The 23,965-nt window shown below is 37.0% G+C and overlaps 1 protein-coding gene across 3 annotated transcripts in view; it reads right to left on the reverse strand.

The window, feature by feature from the left end:
* LOC149080239 (rhotekin-2-like) overlaps positions 1-17,767 on the reverse strand; it is an 82,772-nt gene extending 65,005 nt beyond the window's left edge. For 2 of the 3 annotated variants that reach the window (XM_089239323.1, XM_089239319.1), the window contains exon 1: positions 17,458-17,767. In XM_089239323.1, coding sequence (XP_089095449.1) covers positions 17,458-17,595 — 138 coding nt within the window. In that variant the 5' untranslated portion in view covers positions 17,596-17,767. Of the gene's footprint in view, positions 1-3,335; positions 3,675-17,457 lie in introns of those variants that run through there. The other variant, XM_089239320.1, reaches the window with a different exon arrangement.
* Between the last annotated feature and the right edge of the window lie 6,198 nt (positions 17,768-23,965).

The following is a 23,965-nucleotide window of genomic DNA, read 5'->3' on the forward strand; positions in this document are numbered from 1 at the left end:
TGGGTTGTAATAATAAAATTTCACCCACGTGCCGTTAATTTGCTTCACAAAAGATTTCCCATTTCGGGAGATTTTTCTATTTTTGATGAAAACAAACGCCTTTCTATACAATTCTGTGAATAATTTTTTCTATAAGATTCCGTGACTTCTAGAGATTTCGGGACGAGTTTAAACGATTTTTATCATAACAAATTTATTGTACCAAAATGACTTTCTCAAATTTCAGCCATTCACTCGAAAAACAGACAGATCGGTGTTCCTTATTTTTGGAAATAGGAGGAAGTCACGTATAGAGAAGGAAAAAACGGCTCTTTCCACTTGAATACTTAACTGCAGTTTTATCGGGTATTGACGACTGAAATTTTTATTATTTGGCCAATATTATCAATCATCTGTAGTTTCATTTTTGTAGCCTACGTGGTTATAAACACTGAGTGAAATAATTTAGAAGGATTATTATCGTATCAATACCGTATGAGAACAAATGAGGTTGAAAGATTAAATGACTCTCTCCCTCTCTGTTTTTCTTCAACACATATTTCACCACATAACGCGGAAACTAAAAGATATCCATTTCTGTTTATATTTCCATGCAAGCCAATGATACAGGTTATACGCGTAGACTACAGTATGTAATCAAGTTTTAAGACACACGTGCTAAGTAAGGAATCCTGCCGATGACATTACTGGATAAGTTGAAATTGATTTTTTAAAACGATGTAGACACGTGTGTTTACCAATATCGTTTACACCGCTAAGTGCGTAGAACCGAACGGAAACGCGTATTAAGTAGCTTTGAATGAGCTATTGGAAGTTATCGCTGCAAAACGAAAGCAAGTAGTCGCTACAACTGTTGAGCCAAGAATTGGTTAATCCTCCTGATAAGTATGGAATCAACAGAGGGTTGTCAAGGAAAACCACAATGTGGTGTTTTGTGGTTTTCCTTGACAACCCTCTCTACTGCAGATTTCACGCACGGATGTGTGTGAGCTGGTCTCCCATTTAATAAAGTCTCTCCGCAGAGAGCAAGCGGACCTACAACACGATAATGACATACGCATATGTTATACAGTGCGCATGTTTCTATACTACTCCAAAAGGGAGGAAAAAAAGTTATATTTCGAACGTGACAAAACGTGAACAATAACTGACTCCACCCACTGACTGTTGATAACAGTCACTAACAGGTTAGGATGGGGGTGAAAAACAAACATGCTCGAAGATGAACCCAACAATAAAACTATCTGGGCTCGCCACTGCCGAAATGAGAGGGTTTTAAAGAAGCGAGATATCTTGTAATTGCCGAAATGGGAGGGTTAAGCGGAGTGCGTGCACTGTATAATGGTTTCGAGAGATGAAGACCGGGAAACATTTGTTTCCTTTCCTTACAAAAAAAAAGAACGGGAAAATGATTTCTAGTGTAGAGAAAAAGAAAGAAAAGGCACTACACATACACTCCTATTTGCGGTCGCAGCAGCAATCCTTGACTCAATGAAATTTGTTTACACTATTATGATTTTTGGACTGAAGTATTTGAATAATATGTCACATATGCTGTAGTATTAAACGATGAGAACAAACCCGCCAGATTATTCATGAAAAAAAGCCTAAATAAAAAAAGTATAAACTAGTATACAAACTAGCTGCTCGGTATAATTAACGTCACAGCCAGGTACCGACCCGCGACCAGAAGGTTGAGGAAAACTGATCAAGAGCGTGTCCGGAAAATTCACCGACAACAGTTCGATGCGGGGGAGTGAGCGATTGAGTTACTGAGTCAATAAGCGAGTAAGTCAGTCCGTGAGTGAGCGATTGAGTGACCTAGTGAGAGTGACTATGTGAGTTACTATTTAATTATTTTATTTTTAGATTATTTTACCGTTCTACTTCATTTTACATAAATCATTAATGTTTTAAACCAATATAGTACATTACCTCGTATGCCTGATGAGAAGTGTTTTTATTTGTTAGAATATTTAAATCAACATAATCGAATGTTCGTTTTAAGTCTAAGAAAACTATAATTGTCAAACGTCAAAATTCAACCCCCTGGAGGGGGTTCAAAGGTTATATGGAGCAATAATCGGTGAAGCCATAAATATGAAATTTAGTAAGTATTGTATTTTATAACCAGTTATTACCCGCAGCTTCGGGCGATGACACCCTCCCCCCCCCCCATAACACTTGAACATCTCATGATCCCCATGGGTGATGAACTTTGAGAAATCCCGTCTAAGTGTGTAACTACATTATAAAATATAATACTAACTAAATTGATGATCATTAAATCTGAGGCACTTTTCGCAGCTGTAGAAACTTGATATAACGGTAGGATACAAAGCAAAACAAAAAAAATTTAATCCCGAAAATTCCTTTTCAATAATGATTTATGAAAGAAATTTTATTTGCGGTTGGTAAACAACAGTTTTTTTTGACGACTATATACAGAAGAATGAGCAAGAAGGGGGTGGGCATGCACCCCTCTCTCAAGACGATCCAAAATTAAAATATTTCTGTAAAAAAAATAACATATCAAAGGAAAATACTTTATGCACATCTATCTTAATCAAACATTAATTAACAAATTAATTTGTTAATTTAAGATATTTTTGAAGGTTTGTAACTCAAAATTTCTCTGGAAGAGATTCCTTCTGCCGTCTGCGTACGCCAGATTCCATAAGAAAAGAATTTTTCGAAATGGAAAATATGAATTTATTTGTACATTTGCTTGAGTAATAAGGCCTTTCAACGCGTGTGTAGACTTTATATGGTAAAACAATGAACAAAATATAAAGTAAAAAAGATGGAAATGATGTCAAAAAAGAACCCAAGTCAAGAGAAGGAAGACTATCTCCAGAAAGTGAGTGTGTTCACCATTCAAAAATCGGATTTGAAGCTTATACTCTGTTATCAGAAAATAATTTAATTTAAATAGATCAATAGCTATATACTGATTTACAGCAGTGACAAATTCTGAAAATAGTTGAAAAATGACAACATTTCATGTCAGTCATGATTCCACACATCTTTTCTTCTCTAGTTTTAAAATATTGACTTCAGGTATGCATTCGATGGTATGTTACACGAAAAGTAATTGATAAATTTAAAAAAATAATTCTACCACAACAATTGAATAATTTTAGGTTATAACTTCAGACGAGTCAAGATGTTTTCGAAAAAATATATCAACAAATACATTGTCGAAAACCATTTTTTCTTCATTCCACTCTCACTATCGGAAATTCCAACACTAAAATTTCAAAAATAATAAATTCATTGTGCAAATTACTTAACTAAAAAAAAGGAAGAAAGAAACGAGAGATTGTGGATTTTACCTCAGAAGTAACCTCACAAATCGGAGACCCAGCAGTTGCACCTTGAGACGTATCTGACATAGGAATCATATAAGATCGAAGGATATCAGCAGCAGATTTAAGATCATTTGTTTCATATCCGTTTTGTGAACGTTTTCAGGAAAACATTTTTTTTTAAAGTGAAGTTCAAACTCCGCAGAGGGATTATCTCTAGTTTCCTTTTTAAATTCACAACCATCGAAAGTATGAGTCGTGAAAACGCTGTGAGAACCATCTCTGGATATGACACATTGAGGAAAAACTACAATGAACATAAAGACTGAAAACGCCACAACTGTCACCATGACAACTGTTCCGCTCAAATTAAAAAAAAGAAAAACTCCCGACGGCTCTCCTATAACGCAATGCGGCGCGAATTCATCAAAGGTTTAACGTTTCTCCGCACTGCTCCAGAAATGCCGGGAAGTTCAAGTTCTCTCCATGGTCGAAAAACAAATCGATAGTGGTTTGCGATTTCTTGCAAGAATACATTATTGTATTATTTCTTTCAACAAAAAATTAAACATTGGAAACAAAAGAAGATATGGTCAAACCCTGTTTTAACAAACTTTAAAGAACTGAATAGTTTACGTTCACCAAATAGTCAGAGCCGTGACTGTGATTTGGCGGGGGCGGAGGTAAACTTGATTTTGATAATAAAAGTAAAAAATTTAAAAATAAAGTATATTATTTGCATTGCCGTCTTAAAATAAAAATCACTTTTTCACTTCCCCCCGGGAATGTCATTCCCTCAAGATCGCCACCTGGAACACGTACGCTCCCCCCCCCCCAGTAACAGTCATGATGTAGCGCAGCGGTTCTCAACCGGGGCTCCATGGCCACTCAAGGAAAATAAAACAAATCTGTAAATTTGATTAATAAATTTAAAAAAAAAGAGACATACGGGATTCAACCATAGAAATTATACACTAAAGAGAGCTCCACGACTCAATAAAGGTAGACAACCACTGGTGTAGCGAATTGTATTTAGGCATAGATCTTGCGTATGTTCCCTTCCTTTTAAATTGAGCGCAACTCCGCTCTATCGCTGTGTTTATTACCGAAAAAATTACAGAATATATAAAAAATGTCAAAAAAAAAAATTTCACACTCATTCAGTAACATTCAAACAAAGTACCCTCTGATCAGAAGTTACAATATAATAATAAACATGGTAATCACACAAATTACAGCTTTGATTCGGAAAAAAGTTATTACAAGATTCTGCGCAATTATTTTAAAGAACATATTCCAATGCATACATAAAATTCTAAACACATTAGAAGACATATTTTGACGTTTTTTAAAATAAAAATGCAAGGACCACAACAAGCAAACATCTGAGGTAACTAAGAATAAAAAAGAAATAAATGCCTATATAAAAATGCAGCATATTTCAGGGTAAAAACCTAATGCCCATGAAAATAAATAAGGACCAAGCATTGCCCTTGTGAGGGGATTTCCATCACACATACACTCCATACTGATATATGCACACATGATACAAGGTGTACTATATATACACACCATCTATACGTAAACACATCATACACATACCATATCATAAATGTGTAGGCCAGTATATAAATGTGTAGGCAAACCGCGGCTCGCAAGCCACATGCGACTCTTTGGCCCCTTGAGTGTGGCCCTTCCACAAAATACCACGCGCTTGGTATTTAGGAATTTTTGGAGCACAAAAATTCCTGATTTTTGCAAAATCGTGTTTAGACACGCATTTTGGCCATTTTGTTCTCGCTCCCTTCCCCTCCCTAGTAAGTCATCTTTTTCGCGGGCTTTTGCCGAAAGAGAGCGAATGCCTGACGCTGCTGTCACATGACCCTTCCACGACCAATCAGGTGGGTCGAAACTGGGAAGTTCGGAAAAAGTTTCGAAAACGAGGATTTTTCCTAAGGTACTCCGGGGTAGATAGACGCAAAAGACGAGTCTCCTCTCGGAATATGGGAGGGGGCATAGAAGACGACGCTCCTGGGCCACCACCTCTCATGACGGTTCTCCCGCGGCCTCCTCTCTCCATCCAACGTCGGTCAAGACTGCTAGAAGCGATCCACCATCACCCATTGGAGAGTTGGAAGGGGTCGACCTCAGCGAACGTACCTCAATCAGATCGAGGACGTTTTTAGCAAAGGCCAGGTTAGGAGTACCCTAATTAAATTAATAACAATGTACCTACTATATAGTATAAGTTTAAAAAAATTTTGGCTCTCAAAAGAAATTTCAATCGTTGTACTGTTGATATTTGGCTCTGTTGACTAATGAGTTTGCGACCACTGGTGTAGGCTATACATCATACATATCAGATTGCATATGCATCATATATATACACATACATGTAATGCAGGGTGCATAGGCAACAGGACGTATGGTATTTTACTGGTGAACCGTTGATTCTCTAGAGGTATACTTCCAATTAGAAAAAGTATCAATAATGTTAGTACTCAATATGTCATTCATGTTGCAAGGTGTTGTACAGTTATTAAAATAAAAATGTTAACTTTTTATACGGACACCTGTGCTTAAGAACCCAATTACTAATTTGGTGCCGTTTCTCCTGATGCCAATAAACAAAATACATGTTATTAAGTGCAATATTCATTGAGATAATTTGAATTCGGAAAAAAAAAAGAAAAGGTGGGAAAAAACATTGGTAAATGCAGATAAACAATTTTACCCGCATTTGATTTTGATATTTTTCTAATTAGAAATGTGCCTCTAGGATCAACTGTTCTCCAGTAAAATACCATACGCTTTGTTACTATGCACCCTGTATGTATGTGCATATATATATATATGATGCAGCAATGTGATATGTATGGTGTATACACATTTATGATAGTGTATATGATATGTTTACGTATAGATGGTGTATATATAGTACACCCTGTATGATGTGTGCATATATCGGTACAGTGTGTACACCATGTATGATGTGTGCATATATCGGTACAGTGTGTACACCATGTATGATGTGTGCATATATCAGTATGTGTGATATGGAAATCCCCTCACAAGGGCAATGCTTGGTCCTTATTTATTTTCATGGGCATTTGGTTTTTTACCTTGAAATATGCTGCATTTTTATTGGCATTTATTTCTTTTTTATTCTTAGTTACCTTATTAGATGTTTGCTTGTTGTGGCCCTTGCATTTTTATTTTTTTAAAGTCAAAACATGTCTTCTAATGTATTTAGAATTTTATGTATGCATTGGAAATCTTTAAAACAATTGCAGAAACTTGTAATAACATTTTTTCCAAATCAAAGCTGTAATTTGTGTAATTACCACGTTTATTATTGTACTGTAACTTCTACTGTAAATTCAGCTGAGTTTTGGAGAATTATCAATAAATTTAGAGCAAAGAACAAGTGGGAGATCATTTTCACCCATCGAAGGTACTGAGTGGATGCGTCACTACTAGGGCCTCTTTGCTGATACCGCGGTGTTGTGCCCTGTGCAACCAAATACTTCTCCATTCTTTACCAGGGTGTCTACCAAAATCAAAATTCTGTGACTTTTCGGGGACTTTCCTGTGCCCTTTTTTCATTCGCAGGACTCCCACTCAAAAACTTTGAAAAAGTAGGATGGGGAGGGTACCCCTTAGACAACATAATCATGGCATAATTTAAAAAAATTCCTAGAATTATTTTTTTTTAATTAAAAATTTTTTTTTTCATAGTACACTATTTCAGTATCCTGTAAGATTGACTCAAGCCAAAACAAAATGGCAGAAATGACTTGGTAACAAAAACAATTTTTGACCAAAATAAGATATATTTAGCAACCACACATAATTCTTTTCTCTCTCCTCACAATATATATATTACATTCTTTTTTGAGAGTCTTCCACAGTCCAGTCAGTCAACTTTCTTCGACATTACTCATGGCAAATTATGAAGATATGTAAGTTTTTAAGAATGATGCTCTTTTGATACCACTTCCAAAAGCAAAATGTGTAAATTACAAGGTCCAATACAAATACGTCAAGGTGGACCAGATGGTTTTACTGCCGTTGTCTGTCTCTTTTAAAAAGGATTTGTTTAAATTTTTGGGGTCAATGCCAGTGCAATCGTTTCTGAAAAATGAAGTACTTTCATTTATAGCTCTTTACTTGAGCATTGTAAATATTTTTTGTGCCTCTGCATGCCCTAAAAATACAGAAGAAAATTGAATGCTATTATCATCAAAGTCACAAAACATAGAATAGGTCTATGTACCCAACTGCTTTGTTATGCAAACTGTTGTTTTCACCTATACACAAAACGTGCATCATAATTTTGAAAGATGAATGTTAGTTACTGTCCAAGACCATGAAGTAGTAAATGCAAAATTATTTTTTTTCAACCAGGCAGAAGTTTTTAATGACTATTCTACTTGTAGAACCCTCAAACTAAGCAAATGAAAAATTACTAAACCCCCAAATAACCTTAAAATCAATACAATTTCTGCTTTGGCAGAATCATTAATTGCAATCTACTACATTTGTATTATTTGGCATTATGTCCATGATTCCCTTCTCAATTAAAATCAGTTATACAAATTTTGTTGAGAGGATTTTGTTAGAAAAGTAGGACAAACTGGGATATTTTGCCAAAAATTAGGATGAGTGGAGCCCTGCATTTGACAAAATGAGCCATGCTGGACTGTTTCCTTACATCAGTCGTTCCCAAACTGTGAGTAACGACCACCTGGGGTCTTAATGAAAGGGGGAACGTAAATAAATTAACAAAAAAAAGACCTAAATTTTGTTTCAAATTTTTTAAAAACTTTTAAATTTAAAGTTGATTTAAATACAACGCCCCATAGAAAGTGGACCCTAAGGGCTCAAGCCACATAAGCCTCCCGCAAAAGCATAAGTGGATACAGGTTGTTTCCCTAACAAGGTGGTGGGGGGGGCTAATGCCCACCTTTTGCTCTTGTACCTACGCCAATAATTTTTTTAATAAGGGGGGGGCGGAGAGATCGCTTTCATTGCCTGCATCCCCCCCCGTATCCCCTCCCATGGCTTCAATCAACTTTGCGAAATCACCTAAGCCCTCAGGTTATCATGAATATTCAATGCAATCCATTCCTGCATACACCCTTACGAGTCGTATATACGGACGTCTGGCAACCCTAGGAGAACCCCACCCTCATCAATGTTTTTGCCGTATCGGAGTTTCTTCGCCACCTACGACAAAACTTTCCAAAGCAAGCTCTGTGGGCGCACCCGCGCTCGTTAAAAACGCGTCTTGCGAATGCAAACTACTGAACACACTATTTATCGATATTAAGTCGTGTGCACAACAGCAGCGTTGCGCTGCGAAGCATAGCAATAGTGGGCTCAAAACAGAGCAAAATACCAGAACGACGTTGAATGGAGCAAGGTGTGATTCATCGAGCAGTTCGTTCAGTCGGTTCAACGATCGACGCCGACTGTCGAAATCGGCAGTTTGCCGTCGGAATCGACGCGCATCGCCAGATAGGGATGCGCATCAGAAGAAAACGCCGTCTTAATAGAATGTGTACGAATGAGCCCATTTCTTTACTAATTGCATTAACGTGCGCAGGCAAAACGTATTCGCGCAGGTAAAATAAAAAAATTAGAATATAAGGTTTCTTATATACGAGAGCCGAAACCATCGTTTAAGGGTACATAATCCAGCCGATTTTAGAATTCCGAGGGAAGCACTGTAGACAGGGCAGCAACTGCGGGGGGGGGGGGGGGAGCAGGCGGGTCTCGTGCCCCGGAAGCGCATCTAGTTGCGGCCCTGACTGTAGAGGGTTGATCCAGCCCAGGGACTCTAAATGAGATAATTATCTTTTTTTTCACACTAAATTCACTGTACGGGGCCAGTGAAAAATTTGAGTCCGCCAAAGATCTCAGCTTAGAGCCCTACTGAAAGATGTGGGGCCACTAGACCAATGTTTCTCGACCTTTGGAATCCCGCAGCAGGGTTGAATTTTTTTCTTGATTGGAAGGCCTGGGCATACACAAGATCAATAGGAAATAAATGGGTAAAAATGAAGCAAACCCCTCACGGCCCAGTTTGGCGGATGCCAGGACTCGGCGGTTGAGGAAAACTGCACTAGACCAACCAAGGGCTCTTTCGAAGGACGCGCGCGGATTTCACATTCCTTTTCCTATTCACATTTTTCGAAGTCCAATATTAGACGCTTATTATTTGCTCTATCGTTATGCTTAGGTGTACCAGAGATTAGGCATCTTCAATCCCTTGCTCGCGAGCATCCAGAGTGCTCGATGCTCGCGTCCGATTTGGTGCTCGCGAGCACTTAATCGACGTTTCATTTAAACACCCCCTTGTGCAAATCGCATTCAAATATTAAAATCATCCGGATTTCATGCATTCGTATGTCAAACATGACGTAAGAGCAGGGCCGGGCTTAGGAATTTCGCGGCCCCTCTAAAAAATTTTATGCAGTCGCTCCCCAACTCATAAATTTTTCGAATAACGAACATAAATCTTGAAGGGAAAAAAATTGTTCAGAAAGAACTAATTTTTTTTCATCATTTCAGGAGCGCGTTGATAGTTGAGATCCAATCAAACACGATATACTGTATTGAGAGGGAATCGCATTTTAATTAATTTGATAACATTTATAAATGATTAATAATAATTAGCGTGGTCCACCTGCTAACACTTCATCGTCGCTCGAATCATATTGAACAAACATTTCTGACACTTTTAAAGCGTTTCATATCATCTTTATCAAATATATGCTGCAATTCGATAACTTTGATCATTTTTCGAATCTTTTATTGCTGTTTTTGCTTAATTAATGTAAATAATAGAAATTAAGAAATCGAGTACTGGGATTCACAAAAATAAAGAACATTCTGAAACACGTTAGAACTGTATTTGAAAATGCAGATTAATTAAGAATTCTCTTATGAGCTCTCTAATTGTATTCCGCTTATCCCGTTCCCACTTAAAAAGTTTTCTCGCTGAGTACGACTTATTTTCGTAATCCTAACTTCTACTAACACTTATCGAAATTTCCCGTTTAAAGCGTTTTCTCACCTACAACGTTTTTTTTTTGACGAGTTTTTGGAAACCTCTATTAGTGGGATTCACTATGTATGAGCTCTCCAATGTTATTACTTGTTTAAAACAAAGAGTTTCTTAAGCCACAAATAAAATCCAATATTGTGATGTGTTGTCGATTCAAATTCGAAAATCAAAAAGACGCCTGGTATAGGTTTTGTCGAATATTAGTAACACTAGATACAATCAACTTAAACGTCAGATATAATTTATTTAATAGTTGGCAAACACATTTTCTTATCAGAGAATGAACTATCGGGGCTGCAAGCAACATAGCCTACATCCTAAATTTTTGGACCTTTGTGCTCTTAAATGTTTTTATGCATGAACTCTCTGTTCATGAAACAAAATATCTAATGTCGGTACTGTACTAAATGAGTAAATAGATTGAGAAAAAAAAATCAGAGAAAGATTGCGTTACTTTTTTTCTGGAAGTTCAGTAGTAAAGATTGTCAAAATTTAGAAATCATACATTGTATGTTCTCTTCCGGAATATATGAGAGAATGATTCATACATGGTGGTGTTAGAAAATTTCGAAGAAGTTCTCAAGCCTCTCAGGGAAACAACATGACAGTTCAGAGGTTCTCAGGAAGTAATGCAATTAACACTCCGAAGGACAGTCGAAGTTGCCTCGCTCCGGGGCAGTCGTCTTCTAGAGATGCCCATGCCACAGGCTGCCATGGCCCCCACAAAGGGGGGAGGGCTGACAGGGCCCGGAGCAGTTCTCGTCATTTTTTGCTTTTTCATTTTTTTTGCTTTTTGCATTTTACTTACCTACAGAAGGGCCCGTGAAAAATCTGACTGGGGGCCCACAAAAGAGACCAGCCTGGAGGCCAGTGGAAGCACCGCGTAATGAAATTGCAAACATTTGCCTTGGGCGCACTATTGGTACCTCCAGACCAGATGGCAATTACTCCAATGAGAGGGAAGTTTTTCAAGGGGAAAAATTACTATATTTCTTTTGTAGTGTCATGAAGTATTTTTTCCTTGGTTAATGTAGCCCTGTTATTTCTTTAATGACAGAAAGAAAAGCCAGACTTTTCAGGGGTAAAGAATGTGAACACCTGCACATATACTCTTTTCCTGTTTGAAATAAGTTAATGCCATGCCTAATAACGCTAAAAATGATATTATAAGGGCTTCAAACTGAAAGCCACCTTTCACAATGAATAACAGTTTAATGGGAAAAATAAATAAATTTTAACTGAAAATTTCCAAAACATCTGCTGAGAAAGAAAGGGGTTTCTTTTAGAAGAAATGCGGCCCCTGAAATTTTGCGGCCCGGTACGACCGCACCTTTCGCACCCCCCCCCCTAAGTCCGGCCCTGCGTGAGAGTGATCTTCTTTTGATAATGGGTACAGGCAGTGCTCGCGACTGGAAAAAGGTTAAAGACCCCTGGTCTAGATCGCAAGATTGTTACCATATTCCGATGGTTCTCTTGTCAGCTGCCTCCCTTGAGTAATTCATGGTACATCGGCAGCTTCCCAAGAAGTTTGACAGTGTTTTCACCATATAAAAGAACTACTTTAAAACATAGGTTTTGTGAGCACAAATCCATATTTTGAGCTCGTCACGACGCACACTTTTGGAAGCACTGTGGTACTCCTTTAAATTCGGCCTAAAAGTTATGTCGCAACACAATTAATGGCGAACCAGTCCGAGTCGGTCTTCTCTTGAACTCTCTCATTCTGTCGCATGCGTATACTGTACGATTCCGTCGTTCGCTGTAGCTAGTCGGCAAAGATCGGCGCGATCAAAATAAAAAAATAAAAAATTGATAATTAAAAAATTCTTTCACGGGGGAAAAAATTGGTGCCCTTTCGCCTGTCCCCCATATGGATGGAGCTGACAGAACTGCAGCCCTAAGGCCCGGGACAATCACCATCATTGTTTTTTATGCTACAAATTTACTACAGAGGCCCCCCCCCCCCTTGTGAAAACTACAGATGTTGAAAGGTTCGGACAAAGAAAGAAAAGTTCTTTTTTGTTCACCCAAGTCTAAAAGGTCCGTCCCACGAGAGTTTGCTAGGGGACGCTGGGTAAGATAATTAAAGTTAATAAAAGTCTAAAGATAATAAAAATCTTTGTTGGACATAAACCGCAAAAACCACAGCCGGCGTGAAGTAATCCGTACTTGTTCGGTCATTCGTAAAGGAAGACGCTCGTTCCGCTGCCTTTATATTGAAAGCCATAAAAATTATTGCTTCCCCGAGGCGACCGCGGACCCTGACAAAGACTTTTATCATCTTTAACTTTAATTATCTTACCCAGCGTCCCCTAGCAAACTCTCGTGGGACGGACTTTTAAAATAGCTTTTTTGTCCCACCCATATAATTATTGTCTGCTCCAATGTAGGGTGGCTACATATCGGCATTGTTCTTTTCTGTTGCTACTCACCAGCCCTCCGGGGCAAAAAAGAATAAATAAAACCTGAGAGGAGAAATATTGAATGCCACAGCTTCTCCAAAGCCTAGATTTTAGGGAAAAAAATCTAAAAAAAAGATCTCTTGAGAATCAAAAAAATCCGTGACCTTCACTCAAATTTCGTGACTTCCCCGTATTGGTAGACACCCTGTTTACTTGGGCAAATCGTTTTATTTTGTGATATCTTGGTGGATAGAATAATCTTTCGATTAGATTTCCTTTCTTCCTTTGTATTGACCACCTTCGTATTATCGCCAATATAGGTGGAACTATATGAATAGAGTACATACCGTATATACGACCTTCTAGAACAGTTTCCCAAACTTTTTGTTCCATCGCCCCCTTTTGCAGTGTTTTCCCAACTATAGTCCATCATATATTTCGTGTTATAAATCGCTTACGAACCATAGTTGAGAGAATCCACTTCAACTATATCATATATCCATCTTTATCTTCTTTGCTAGAAGATGAAGAAGGGGTTTTTCTAAATGTGTGGATTCGAAAAGTAGGGTTCATAGAGACATCACGCCGAGCCAAAACCACTGAAGCTCATCATGAAATTTGGTTAGAAGTTTCGTTTCATGACTATGAGAGGGTTTTATGAAATTTGACCACTAGGGGGGGGGGGGTCCATATTAATTCGGTCAGCATTTTTGCATGGTAATGTAGAGATTCACTGAGAAGGGATTTTCCAAGGGAGAAGGGTTCAATGGTTATATGGAGCAATCATCACTGAGCCGAAATCACTGAACCTATAAACATGAAATTTAGTCAATATTGTATTTTATAAATTAAATGACCACAAAGACCGGATTTCTGAAAATTCATCCCCAAGGAAATCATGAACGGTTCAAATGTTATGGGGGAATCATCAACGAGTAATTTTCAAATTACTAAATCCACGTGAGCGATGCTGAGGCTGGTCCATAAAAATGGCTGGACCACAGTTGAGAGCAAAAAACAATTTTCTATTATTTTTCCTATACTTATTTTTTTACATGCACCACAACAGTAAAAATGTTATTAAGCATATGTAAATACTAAATTACCTATAATACAGAACATCAATAGCGCAGAACAGCTTGTCGTAGTAACTTGTAGCCGAGAAAGTTTGCAGCTGACAAGATAATGTGAAAAACACAACCCCCAACTAACAGCTGATTCGCGGGAAAGTACCGGAGAGAGGGCGTCCTAACCACATCTCCATAATACACTATCTATGCTCTTTGCTTTAGTAATTAAATAGTTCACTAGATGTTGTTAGCATTTCGATTATCAATGTTTTAGAGAGCTCGGTTGTTTGGACTATAGTTGTGTGAAATTACGATAACCCAAAAGTCATGCTGCCTAAAATTCATATTTGAAAAGGAAAAAAAATGTATTCGCTCAGATCGATTCTGGTATCTAATTTATCCAAAAGTCGTATTGAATAAGCATATTCAAAAGAAAAAAAATTGTATTAACATTCGGTTTTGATATCGAACCAGCAGCAGACAACGAATTTTCGAGACACTTAATGAGTACACTACCAAAGCAGGTGAAAACGTACTTTGTAAGAGTATATATCTTACACTAAATCTGATAAATCAGAGAAATTATAATCATTGACATAAATAGGCAATTATGCATAATCAACAGGTTTTTTTTAAATCACATTTACCATGAAATATATATCAATATGTTCAGCCGTCTCACCTTTACAGGCATACAGCAAGGTGGGTTCAACACAGCGATAAAAGCAAACAACTCTCTCTATAATATAGAGGTCATTCAAGTATTACGTCAGCATCGAGGGGAGGGGGGGAGGTTTTGGATTTGCTGACTTTTGATGACAGGGAGGGGGGGGTTGCTTACGTCATCAACCACCCCTTTTTGAAGATATGAAATATTCTAAGTTGCTGACGGAGGGAGAGGGGGTCAGTGTTTTGCTGGCAAGGGAGGGTGGGGGGGGGGGGTCAAAGGCTGAAAATCTGCTTACGTAATACTTGAATGGCCCCATAGCTTAAAAGAAGTTAACAAAAACATATAAAACTTCAAAGTAAACATAGAAAAAGTAGATGTATGATAAACAAAAACATCAAGACTTAAAATCATCATTGAAATAAATAAAAAGCTTAACATATAAGATTAAAAGCAAAATGAAGGATATAAAAATATACAAATTGAAACACAAAAACATTAGAACTTAGTAGTTGAAATATATATAAAAACCTTCTAAACATACAAAACTTTAAAAAAACAGAAATATACAAATCGACAGATTAAAACACAAAACATAGAAGAGCAAAAGAAAAAGGCATATAAGATAAAGAATACAAAATTGAGTTTGTTCGAAGGCTGTGAATTCCGAAACATACACAACATGCATGTGAAATATATACTCATTTAAACTATATTTGAAAAAGAAAAGAAGAATAGAAGAGATAACTAATTTTTAAATCCTTGCCTATTTATCTCCGCCTCGCATTTAGCAACGTAATAGCAGTTTTTGACATAACGAGTGTGAAAAACTGGTTTAAACCATCAAAAACTGTCGAAAACAGTCAAAAACCTAAATAAATGCCTTTTGATAATGTTTTGAACACAATAGGTAGTACACAACATGATTAAAAACTTATTTTTTGCATACTACAATGTTTTATTTTTAAACATTAATTTATCACAATTAAAACAAAATATTAATTATAATTTGCAATTTTGAATTCTTCAACATAAGAGCCTAGAACATAAAATATAATTTTATGGTTTATTTATCTAAGCTACTCATTACCCGTGTTCAATTTGCGAAGTGGAATAGAGCTGCTTATTCAAAATATGTATGATAGGGCATCATCAGGGTTAGGTTTTGACCCCAGAAACTAACTCTGTATTAAAACTATCAAAATCTTACTGTCAATGTCAAATAGTTTTTGTTAACTTGATAGATATGTGAAATAACAAAACACTTACTTTTATGTAGATTAAAGGGTTTTATATTCAGAATTATAATTACTGAGAAAAAATATCTATTTTGATATTTTAAATTTTCTGATCCGCCTAAAATTTTATTCCATATAAAAATTCTCACGCAGCATCAGTTAATGCACTAATTAAACTCATTTATTTTCACCTAAAAATTTCTTAGATCAGGGTGTATTAATTCACAGAGTTTTAAAGAGTATTTTCAACCAAAGCAGAGCTGACAGAACTTGATACCCGCAGCATTTGTTTTGCACGTTTGAATACAGCTTCAATTGAGAAAACCATTTCATTATAAATGGTATTAAATGTACCATATCATAGTGCAAAAGTAAGAATAACTAAATTTGACTAAGGATAAGTTACAGGAGTTTCTTAAGCTTCATGTACACGCTAGCATTGTGAAATCAAGTGACATTTTAGTCCTACAATTTAGTATTTTGATAGCTAGATATATTTCAATGTTATACGCAATAAGAGTATCGTTTTAAGTATCAGTGGTTATCTAGATAATTTAATAATAACAGAAATCAACATTACATACATGATGTAATAAACTTTTTAAACACTTATCTGTTGTAAAATGATAAGTGTTGTTAGTTGAAGAAATTTTGGAAGGTCAAGAATCAATCTTGAATCAGAGAATTTCAAATCGTTCCACAGTTTTCCCTTCAATGTTCATGTTATGCTTTATTCAAATTTTATAAGAAGAAAAAACATATATTGTCAAAAAAAATTCTGTCGAGAGTAGAAAATTATTTTACAATCATATTAAATATTTATTCTTTGTATAACATAGTCACTTTAAACGTTACATGCAATTAACGTGTGTATTTCCAATGGTAATTTTTATATTCAAAAGCAATATTTGAGGTTTTTGACGTGACAGTTTAAACCATCAAAAACCTGCCAACCCTGGTTTAAAATGATTAAAATACGTGGAACGTAAGCCCATTCTTACAAAAACCAATTTATTTCATTGTTTAATGATTGCACAAATTGATTACACTTGCAAATCCTACGCAAAGTAAATTATTATGGAGAATTATAATTATATTTACTATAGGCTGGATAGTATAGAGGCCGGTTAGTCGAGAGTCTACTTAAATATTTTGCTTTTATAAATTTATAAACATGAGTGACAAACGGAGAAACTGCTGTGTTGATATGAATAAAAAGAAATTAAGGACTTGTAAACTTCATGCGATCAAGACAAAAACAGAAATAATAAGACGTTCTGAAAACTGAGAATCTTTTGCTACAATCGGCCGTTCGTACTACAAAAACTGGTCTACGACATGTTCAATTTTTAAAAACAAGAATAAAATTAATGGAGTACGTTCAAAATTGATGTATACATTCACTAAACACGCCTCATTAACTTAATTATGTATATTGTGCAATAAATATTTTGAAACACATGTACAATTTTTTATGTTTTTTACATCCCTCTACTTCCAAACATTCAACATCCGCACACGTTTTCAGGAACCAATTATGTGCGAAAGTCAAGGGACGCCTCTACTTGAATGGCCCTAACCTCCCAATAACGGCCACAATCTGTCCTTGCCGTTGTGAGGTTTCACTGTCTACATAGGAGATACTGTACATTTATTCCTGAGAAATGAAGTATAAAATTTATACATATAGGAGCACTCACCCGGATACGAATGTACTTTTGCTTGAAATTTCTTCGTTTTTTAAATTCTGATATAGAACGCAAATTATGAAAATTATTGCGAATTTTCCCTTTCTCATTTTTATCACCTCTAACTCTGAATCTAAAACGATGTGACATTTTTTTGTTTTAATTCCACAAATTGGCTGTTTTACTGAACAACGATATGATTAAAAACCACGTGCATAATAATCAGTTTATTTCTAATAAAAGCTATATTCCCAACAACGGAAAATCATTGGACAGGAACAGTGATTTCATGCTCAAAATTCATACCAGGCAGTTTGTTGATATTCACTTTTGAATTCTTTCAATGGAAATTATCCAAAGCCATTGGTTTTCAGGCTTTTTATACGTATTTTTATAATAAATTTATTTACGTGTTTCATGATGTGACCATACGTCCCGTATTTTCCGGGACAGTTCCGGTATTTTCTGTTTTTTTGGCCGTCCCGACTTTTTGGCGAAAGTGTCCCGGTTTTTCCCGTATTTTACACGAAGCCTACTTCAATTTTTATTCTTTATTGAAGTCAAAGATTGACATTATTCTTCAACTCATAAATTATTTATGATAATTACAACTATTATGAGAATATTAATCTCCCACATTTGTCTTGGTGAACATTTTTTTTTTCGTGGAATACATTTTAATCCACTGCAATTTGCAGTAATGCATCATTTCCCGCCATTGTGATTTTCCGCAATTTCAACAATATTTAGCAACTTTGTTTGGTTTTGGCGATGTCCCGTATTTTCCCGTATTTCCCGCGAAGAAATATGGTCAGCTTAATGTTTCATATATTAATAGGATGAGATGACCATATATCCCGTATTTACTAGAAAAGTCGCGGTTGTTTATGTTTTTATGTCTGGCAGTGGCATGAGTTTGACGAGTTGACATTATTTTTAGTAATATATATTTGTTACTAAAAATAATTAAACAATTTACAAAATAGCTTTCTACAATTCATTATTGTTCCAATGAAAACTCTATTTTTCTTGCTCCAACAGATATTGGTAGAGTTACCATACGTCCTGTATTTCCCTAGATAGTCCCGGTTTTTCTGGTTTTTTTTGGCTGTCCCGACTTTTTTGCAAAGATGTCCCGGTTTTTCATGTATTTTCAACGAAGCCAACTTGACTTTTTATTCTTCATTTCATTCATCAAATCAACAAATAAAATTATCTTCTCAACGCAGAAAATATATTATGACAATCACGATAACAAATTACAATGTTCAACTCGCGTATTTGTAAGGTTTTTATTTTAATTCACTGCAATGTCAAATGGAGATGCATTTTCCGCGATTGGCGACTTTTCTGTGATTTTCCCATAAAATGGCAACTTTACTCACTTTTGGCATTATTTTTGGCAATAATTGGCAATGTCCCGTATTTCCCCATATTTCGAAGACGAATTTCCCGTATTTTTCTCGAACAAATATGGTCAGCTTAAATAATGGAGAAATTACAAAAACTGTAAGGCCCTTACGCAATTCGGTTACTTGCTTTGTATCATAATTGAAAAGGGTCATTCAAGTATTACGTCAGCATCGATGGGGGAAGGGGGTTTCCGATTTGCTGACTTTTGCTGACAAGGGGTGGGGGGAGGTTTGGATGATACTTACGTCATCAACCACCCTTTATGAAAATATGAAATATTCTTAATGGATCTTATTCGGTGTGCCAAAAACGGAAAAAAACCTTTCTAAAGTTATTGGGTACCTAAACTAACATTCTCCCTATTGAGTAATCCCCTACAGAGCCACTTTAGTGATCTCTAAATGTTTCATGGATCCTTCAAGTGCTCTGGAAATGTATCCGGGCCGCTTAAGCGCTCTGGAACTGCGCCACGCAACACTCAAGTGATCCGTAATTACGCCGCGGATCATTTAAAAAATCTTGGAATGTTCCGCGGGTAACTCGAGTGATGTAGAACAGCACTGGGGCCGCTTAAGTGCTCTAAAACTGCGCCACATGTTACTCAAGGGATCTCTAAATGTGCCACGGATCGTTTAAATGTTCTGGAACTATGTCGCGGGTTACTTAAGTGATCTTTGAAAGTGAAAGTGATTTTTGAGTACCTTCTACAGTGATCTGAAAATGTGTCACGGGCCCCTTAAATGCTCTGAAATTGTGCCACGGGTCATTTAAGCGATTTGTAAATGTGCTGCTTAGTTCATTTTTACAAAATTAGGTTTGGGGGGCAAGCCACATCATATAACTAACCTTCAGGGCCACATTTGGTCCGCGGGTCAAGGGTTTACCACATATGGCTTAAAGGGTGGGTTGCAATGCATTTCTTAAACAGAAACTTTAAGTTCTTACCCTTCAAATAGCACTGAAATTAACAGAAATTGATTATAATAACATATAAAGGTATTTTCTTTCGAAATTTTAATTTTTTGTGAAAAATATTTTTTGCATTAAAAAATAATTTTTTTTCGTCCGGGGGAAGACGCACGAGCCCCCTATGCACACCCCTCCCGCGTACGTTTCTGATCCCACCACTATGCGTTAGGAGATAGGGGCAGTGCTGACGAAACTTTGCTGACAAGGGGGGAGAGGGTCAAAAATGGCTAAAAGTTTGCTGACGTAATACTTGAACGGCCCCAAAGGCTTTAAAAAGTATTCCTTCTTGTACTTTAGAACTTCTTGCAGCTCTTATAAATAAGGAGTATTTCTAGATATCAAGAACGCCTTTGACAGTGTTAATCATAGTATTCTACTCTCGAAATTATATGCTTATGGAATTAAAGGAAACGCAGTTAGCATCATCAAATCTTATCTTGACAACAGAACCCAGATGGTAAAATGCAATAGCTTTCTGAGTAATATCATGCAAATAGAAATAGGAGTCCCTCATGGATCGGTTATGAGCCCGCTGCAATTCATAATCTTTATTAACGACCTTTGTAACTTCGACATACTTTACTGATAACACAGTCATACTTTATTCAGAACAGAGTATTTGACACTCACTGACATTATTAACAATGACCTCAGCAAAATGTAATGAAATGTAATGATCTACAAATAAATGTAACCAAAATTAAATTTATTAATTTTTTCCTTCAACCCATTCCTCAAATCAACCATGATATAACTTTTCATGTCAACACTTTGTGAAAACTAATTAGCCTGCTAAACAGACACAGCTTCGATTTGGCACTAAATAATTTAGCCAACCCCGGGATGTCACGTGACAATTTACAAAGAAAAAAGCGATGGGTGTTCAAAACGAAATTTCATACCTTGCAGCAGATCGACGAGAGGCGAAAAACTTTGGTGGGATCTCAGCCTAAAACATCTTCATTGCGACAGAGCAGCGGGCCATGATCTGGTTAGGAGATCTGCTGATAAGAGATATAAACGGTATACACAGTTCTTTCTGCCGTTGGGGGCACCGAAACGCGTTGAATATACATTACTAGAAAAATATCTTTAAGGTATTATTTAAAAAAATAACTAAAATATACATGAAAAATGATCGAGATGAGAAAAAAAAATTGAAGGTTTGTGTATATAATATTACGGTTATTTTTTTTGTGCTTGTTTACTAGTTAAATAGCAGTAATCCCATTCTAGAAGAAGCTTTTCCGACTTCTTCGTCCTTTAATATCCAACCAAAGGGGGGGGGGGTGATGGGGACGATCACCACGCCTAGAGTCTGATAATATGGTAGAATGAATCTGTCCCGTAAAATACGGGACAGCAATGACTAGCAAAAATTGCCTCCTCGGACACATCACTCTGGATTTGAGCCTGGGGGGGGGGCGCTGACTACTGTTTTTGCACCGGGCGCCACTAGGTCTAAGACCGGCCCTGGATGTTACTACAGAGCCTTCTACCGATGGAAGGAAGAAGCAAATCAACTCTCCAAGATTTGTCAATGTGACGTTATTCTCCAAAATGCCTTGAACGTGGAACGAGTCGCCCCCTCACCGAAGTCAGCTCCCAAACACGAACGGTTGCTCTGGAACAACATGATCAAGCTTGTAAACCAAATGAAAAGCTGCCGCATCGTCAAGTTGATCTCGAAATTTCAACGCAAAAACAATCTTGCCTGTCTAAAATGGTTGAAAGAAGGATCCGAAAAAAAACCTAAGAAAAATCAAGTCGTGACCCCAGTAAAGCCTGGCCCACGCCACAAAAGCTACAACATCAAAGTAGCCGAACAAAATTCCGACCAATCGGAAATCAATAAAAGGAACGAAGCTCCGCCCCCATTGGTGTCTGATGACGGCGCAACTTCGGTGGGACCCACTCGTACCCAGGACGGCATGAAGCTCCCGAGGAGGCGCGGTGAGTCATCACCTCCTAGAGATAGAAGGCCTCTGCCCTGTTTGCCATAAACGTCATTCAGACTACCTAGCAAGTTTGCCACATTTTGAAACACAGTATCCTATTTCGTTTCTTCTTATTTTGGCGTAGAATCTTCCTGATTGGCTCTAAAATACCGCATAGTGATTGGATGTGGGGCATAGAAATCACCAATTCTGAACCCGGTCATTTCTTTTCCTCACAACGATGATACTGGCACAAGCAGGGAATTTTTTTTACCCTGAATATTCTGAGGGAAAATGGACTGCTTACTGACGTCACAAGCTGAGTTCAGAGGCCTTGTATCTCTAGGAGGTTCTGGGTGAGTACGGGTCCGCTGAGGAAAGCCACACCCCGTCGGTCTCCGAGAGTCAGGTCGACCAATCGCAGTGGGCGTGCATCGACGAAGCCCGCTCCCCACAACGCCAGAAGCTGAGCATGGACCGGACCCAAAAGTTTTTCCCGTCGAAATTGGAAGAGAAGGCCGCTGATTTCAAATTGCCCAGTCCATAGAAACTGCGTGCACACAGGAATTCACAGTAAAATTTCTTAGAGACAGATATCAAATATTAATGCAAAAAATCAAAGATCACGATGCTGTCCTAGAAATCTGTCATGGGCTGAACATCGAAGTTCTAAATTTGACGCTTGGTGAAAAAAGTGATTGAGTCCGCGCTCCGTGGACTCGATCCAGACACGCCCATGACTGACACCAAGGCCGAACTTTCAAAAAATTAGGATTTGAAATTCTGAACATTACGCAACTTACATCTAAACGGCGTCGTGCCAGAAGAAAAAGGCTTGCGATAGGGAAAATCACAGTCCATAAACATGGAAATGCATACAAAATTTTTGACCTAAAGCGCCTGCGACATGTGCTCGTTCGAATTGAAACGTTCCGCAAAAGGCCACACTTGAAATTTCCTTCAAGATGCACGCGATGTCAAAGGTGGTTGCACAAAAAAACAGAGTGTGATTTCCCGGAATAAGCATCAAGTGCTTAAATTCTCACCCGGGAGACAGTGGCGGATCATGATTTTGGGAGGCCCCAGGCGCAACCTGATCTGGAGGCCCCCCTATCAGGGGCGGAATAAAGGTAGGGGCTGTCACCCCCCTCCCCCCCCCCCCCCCCCGAGAGCAGAAAAATTAAATGGAAAAAAAAAATGTTTTCTACGTTTTTGACTGAATAACAAACCAAGAAAATAAATTTGCTTAAAAAAGGGAGAAAATTCAGAATTTTTTCCAAAAAAAATCAGAACCGTCCTGAAAAATTGAACACATGGTCACAACCACCGCCCCCACCCACAAATTTGCCTTTATCCACCACTGCACCCTTTTAGCCCTAATAAGAACGAGATGGTTCACTAAAATGAACAATATTATGAAAATCATAACTTTTTTTTTATTTTTGCATCACCAAAACCATAAACACAAAAATAAGATAAGGAAATATAATGATATTCTCTGGTACTAGATGAAAAATAATCATACTCCCATTAAAAAAAAAAATCACAGTAAAATTCTGCATCATATTTTTAGTAATCTAAGATGTCCGTCCTGGTGCCTTCAGCCACACGGCAAAAATGGAGATCCGTCATAGTTTTAGTAATTTAATATTACTGATTAATAAAGATTTGATATCTCAAATATAATATATTTGATTTGATATAAAGATACTGATAATATTTAATAGAAAAACATTTCTTCAATAGAGGGAAGAAATTATATCAGAGTAAATATAAGAATTATATTTTTAATGGAAGAAATTAGTTCAGAATGAATAAAATTTAATGAAAGAAATTATTTCAGAATGAATTAAAATTATTGTCAATGAAAGAAATTATTTAAAAAATTTTTTTTAGAAATTATTATTTTTTATTTGTTTATTCTATTTTATTTTTACTATTATTATATTAATTATTATTATTTTCTCTTTCAGCCACCTCGTTGGGCACTCTGCCTGTTGTGGCCTTTGCCTTTGTATTATTTGTATTCAGAGTGAATAAAAATCTTCTATATTATGCCCCCCCCCGTTTCGTTTAATAACGAAAAATGCCACAGTATAACATTGTGGCCCGCGTACTTTATAAAATGTTTCAATATGGCCTGCTATGCCTCAAAGGTTGAAGACCACTGCAGTAGACTCTCGCTAATCCGGTACGTATTA

The sequence above is a fragment of the Pholcus phalangioides genome, unplaced genomic scaffold (assembly GCF_987345545.1).
Source record: "Pholcus phalangioides strain wild (caught in Gottingen) unplaced genomic scaffold, Ppha-v1.0 ptg000011l_1, whole genome shotgun sequence".
In the NCBI taxonomy this organism is placed as follows: domain Eukaryota; kingdom Metazoa; phylum Arthropoda; class Arachnida; order Araneae; family Pholcidae; genus Pholcus; species Pholcus phalangioides.